General features: G+C 31.5%; 1 protein-coding gene across 1 annotated transcript; it reads right to left on the reverse strand.

Annotated features, from left to right (window-relative positions):
• Positions 1 to 905: 905 nt before the first annotated feature.
• Positions 906 to 1,863, reverse strand: LOC149405606 (late embryogenesis abundant protein At1g64065-like). The gene has a single exon (XM_089606219.1). It carries the CDS (start codon positions 1,760 to 1,762, stop codon positions 1,130 to 1,132), a length of 633 nt encoding a protein of 210 aa, XP_089462345.1. The 5' UTR covers positions 1,763 to 1,863; the 3' UTR covers positions 906 to 1,129.
• Between the last annotated feature and the right edge of the window lie 3,287 nt (positions 1,864 to 5,150).

A 5,150-nucleotide genomic window follows, 5' to 3' on the forward strand; every position in this document is an offset into this window, starting at 1 on the left:
AAAGTTAGTAAAGCCACATCATAAATACGACACACGATTAACCATTCATTTATTCTCATGTCGTACAAGAACTGATTGGGAGCCTCAAGTTTCGATCAAAGGTCAACTATATAATAGCTTGGGCGACGAAGAGCCTTCGAGCTCAAGGACTATGTTTTTTTTTTCTTTTTGGATTGAAAACTGTTTAATGACATTATTAAATCCACCGCCGAGAGTCTCTATAATCCGCGTTGAAGAGCATCAAAGTACAAAAACTGAAAACAAAATCTTTTCTAATATTACACACACACACACACACAAAAAACGACCGCCCAATTGATAATCATTAAAGGAGCAATTAACAACCCCTGGCGACACTTTAATGACTCTAAAGCTTGAAGAAAGCTTAACTTTTTGTAAACACTAGATCATGTGCCCATACTAATTAATTAGTTTTTAAACCTGCTATATTACTTCGGTAAAAAAAAAAAAAAAAAAAAAAAAAAGATCACATATTGACTACCTTTTAATACTCTAAAACCGAACGTTGAGAAAGGTAACAGATAAAGTACCAATCAAACAAATAGTCAATAGTAAAATGAAAAAAAAACATAAATTAAAGGTTAATTTTTGTAGTCACTAGATCATGTAACCCATACTAATTAATATAGTATTTAAGCCTGCTTTATTAGTTCCCATATATAAACAAAAGAGCATCTTTACCGCATTTTAATAAACTATAACAAAACGTTGAAAAAGGTATATCTCAAAAGCATGTAATATATTAAGGGAAAATCACATTAATAGTTATTTTTTTAAAAGTAAATAGTTATTTTCTTTTTAAATGAAATTGTAAAAATAAAGAAAGTAAATACAGCATAAAATATTAAACAATTTTTTAGAAACTATATAAATATAAAAAAAAAAATTATAACTTGAAATATACTATTTCGGTATAAAACTTTAACACACTATTCTTGCCACGATAAATTTGAAAAACACACCATATATCACATGTAATTTCTTTATATAATTAATTGTAACCAAGTAGTAATATAATAAAAATAAAATAAAAATGAATATAATAGATACAAAATTCATATACAAACGAACTCCCTCCCAAAAAAAATAAAAAAAAAGAAAGATCAATCTAACATCTGAGATTCTTGATTTGCCTATTCTTGAGCACCAAAGTCATTTGACAACTCATCTCCGTCGTTTTTCGGGTCTTGAAAGCCCCGATCATATGAACCCTACCACTGAACCTCGAAAAGGTCGTGAGATTCAACATCCCCGACCCCAAATCCCTCTCCAGATCATTCTTCCCCTCCGGCAACAGACTCGACCGGAGATCCACCGTCACGTTCACCGTCTTCGTCGCTCTCACCATCACGTTCCCGCCGGAGAGTCTCCTCTCGCCGACCTTTCCGCCGCCGTAAAACACCGCCGCCGAGTTATTCGCCTCGTATCGGAACCGACCGAAGTTAGGGTTTCGGATCGACACCTCGGCGACGAGGGTGAGGTTGAAGGAGCTCGCGGTGTAGCGGAGCCGGGTGACGTGGACGGCTCTGAGCTTGACAGCTGGCGGCTTCGCTCGGAGCGCGACGAGGGAGAAGATAAGGACGACCGTGAGAGAGAGGACTAGGAAAGAGAAGACGTAGACGAAGCACTTGCTTGTCCTTTCCTTTCTTAGGGTTTTGAAAGCTGGGTTTTCCTCGTCGTCGCTGCGTTGGTGGATCTTCTCCGGAGCCAACGGCCAGGATTGAGTTTCGTGATCACCCATTTTGAAGATGAAGAGAGAGTTTGTATATTAGAGAGTGTTGTGTGGATTATTATTTGTTTTTGTTTTGTGATTGGTGATGAAGTTTTGAGGTGTATATATATATATATATATATATATAGATATAGTTTAGATGAAGTTTGCGTAATGGGTGTTTAAATGGGGAATTGACAAGCGCGTTGAAATATATTGTGGTAATAATATGACTAAAATGAGAGGGTAGTAATAAATAAATAAATAAAAAAAAACTATTACATCGTACGTAGTAGTGGAGGTCGGTCTAGTCGCATTCTGATTCAAATGTTTGTGGGTCATTCTTGGCATGTGGAAAAGTTCATTTATTTATTTATAATTATATTTTGTGGGTCACGAGTGGAATGATAAAATGATAATATGATTCACAGGGTATACAGATAGTAATTAGTAATATTATATAGCGATGGGAGACAGATATACGGGGTTGATTAGTTTTAATTTATTATTTATAATTAAACGCACTTATGACTTATCAGTTGGGTAAGTTTTTTATATTTTAGAACAGTTGGGTTAGTTATTTAAGGAAGCACAAGATTATTGCGTTTTAATAGGTATTTTTTTCTTAGAGGATAGTATCGGAAAGTTCCTCTTAGCTTTAGATTTTCTTTACTTTGTTAATTAAAATAATAGTAATAAAAATATTAATAATTATTATTCTCATTTTAATTAATGAGATTAGTGTAGGACCAAGAAAGCAAGACAATTCGTGTGATCATCCTGAGAATTACGTGCTATATTCAGAAATAAGATGGGAAAATGTGTCTTCTCAATATTGTTTTTTTGTTCATGTTTCTGAAGTTGCCTTTTCCTATAAAGAGAAACATATATATATATATATATATATATATATATATATATATATATATATATATATATATATTGCTTTGCTTGAAGACTTGCTATTCATTTATTGATCGCTTCAATATATCATGTGATATAAGATTTATGAGGCGGGCTAGGCCCAGGCCTAGGGTCCATATGTGAATGGCCCTCAAAAATTTATATTTTTTTGCTTATTTTTAAGAAAATTTATATTTTTTTACTCTAAAAATTTACACTTTTGACTTATTTTCTAAAAAATTTACATTTTTTACCTTGAAAATTTAAATTTTTATTAGTATTATAGGGTCCCAAAATATTGAATCGCCTAGTCCCGGTTTGGAGTTTGGGCCGGCCCTGATTTCAAGACTCCAACACTTCAAATAATATCTTGTCGTTTGGTTCAGATAATATTGCTACTATAAATAGTTATAATTTTTTTTTCTTCTGGCGGCTGTAGGTTAAAATAAGATAAATTTATGGAGGACTTGGTCTTATTCAAGTCATCTAGTTAGTTGGTTTTAAAAGCCGCGAGTGGTGAATTGTCGGTAATAAGAAAAGTCAAATGATTTCTCATGTGTCTACTAATTTTGACATTTCTTATTTTAGAGAATTCAGTCTCACCTGGAAAATATTCTTGTTATTCGGCTCATAAACGTGATATAAAAATATTAAACTTAAAATACTGTAATTTTTTGATATTATACAAGCGAGATACTTTCAAAATACCGTCTACGTAGTTTGACTGAATTTTTTGTCATTATTTGAAAACTTCAGTTAGTGTGGTAATCTTACAACGAAAAGATTCAATTTTATTTATTAATACTATAAAACATCAGCTTTATGTGTCACCATATTGTGGTTTTGCTGGCGTTTCTGCGTGTGGGGGGTTCTTTATTTTTATTTTTTATTTTATTTGTTTTGCAATGAAAGAGAAAATCTTAAAATGATCGACACGTTTTGCTTTTTTTGATGTAGATTTCTTTTGGTTCATGTCTTACACTCTTACATAGGAAACTTGATTTTAGGAAGAAAAAAAAAGGAAAAGAGAATAACGTATTACTCGAACTTCATCTTAAAGAAATCACTTTTTTTTTTGCGGGACAACGATATTGTTCTTTTTTTTTTAATATTAAAAAAAAAAAACACCCTTTCTAATATTATTGGATGACCTTTCCAGATAATGGGTTTCTCGATCCACATCATTTCCAATTCATTTTTTTTTTCTTTCCAGAGAGACGAAGATTGTGCTCTAAGCTTTAAGGAGAAAAAAAAAAGATAGCAATGTCTTTTCAGTAAATATCTTACGCAAGTAGAGTTGTTAAAAGTAAACTAAAGGTGGCTATACTGAAGATATATATATATATATATATATATATATATATATATATATATATATATATATATATATATATATATATATATGCAGTCATCTCATACAACTTGTGATTTTTGTTGTTTGTACTTTGTATAGTAGATGACTAATTCGGTTACAAGTCCCTTTAGACAAGAAGTTTCATAGTAGGGTATCATATATGACTGTGCATAACTATGCTTATGTTTCAACATTAATATTAGAGATAAGATTTTCATAGTTCTTGTCTCAATAGTCTCTTTCAATTCATTTACTTATCATCCAAATAGAAAAAAGGGAACATAAGTTTTAATGACATGTTGATAAATAGGTGAGATTGGGAGTCTTATGGTTCAAGACTTTTCAAGGGGATCATCTAATGTTATGACAAGAAAAATGACATGCCTGGCAAGAAAATGGTATGCGACACTGGTTGAATTGGCTTGGATGTGAATTATTTATATTTCAATAATACCAATAACACCCTCGAATCACTTATGTTCTTCGGCGACCTTGAATCGAGCATAGCTTCGAAGTCGCAACCCGTCTTCCTTGCATCACTTACGAATAATCATTTTACAATAAAAAAGAAATAAAAATAAAATAAATTTAGAAATAGTAGTAAGCATGAGAAATAAAGATATATTTGCTATTTGAGTCTTTGAAATAAGAAGATATAGCTTAAATTTGATTATAAGTAGCTCCTAAATTTTACGAGTCGTGATTAAAAGAATATTTTTTTTATCTTGACATCAAAAATCTTGAATTACGAAAACTCGACACACGTGGCTCTATTTCTTAATTTTTTAAGAGTAGTTCCGTCCTTGTTTTATGGATTTTATACACGTTTACAGACTTCAATTGGTTTTTTGGATAATATATACATATCACGAGCTATGAAAAATTAAGAGATTCGTGTATTAAATTGTGGAGCTTAATTATCGACAAGACTATATAAAGACCTTTCGACAATTATACTATGGATCGAATTTAAAAAAAGTGGCGGTCAAATTTAGACTGTCACGTGAAATCTGTTGCGAAAAAGTGGACGTAACTATTGCATTGAAGTTAACACTATACATCTATGTGTTATTATTATTTTTTGCGATTTAATTATTTTTTATCATATCAAATTTAGAGCTCAAATTCTAACATTCTATTGCAATAAAAATAGGGTCATCT

The sequence above is a fragment of the Urtica dioica genome, chromosome 2, assembly GCF_054948205.1.
Source record: "Urtica dioica subsp. dioica isolate 48M chromosome 2, U.dioica_male_clone48M_v1_H2, whole genome shotgun sequence".
Taxonomy (NCBI): domain Eukaryota; kingdom Viridiplantae; phylum Streptophyta; class Magnoliopsida; order Rosales; family Urticaceae; genus Urtica; species Urtica dioica.

Excerpts from the sequence above, each read along its gene's own strand:
- LOC149405606 (XM_089606219.1), bottom strand. The coding sequence starts at position 1,762 with ATGGGTGATCACGAAACTCAATCCTGGCCGTTGGCTCCGGAGAAGATC.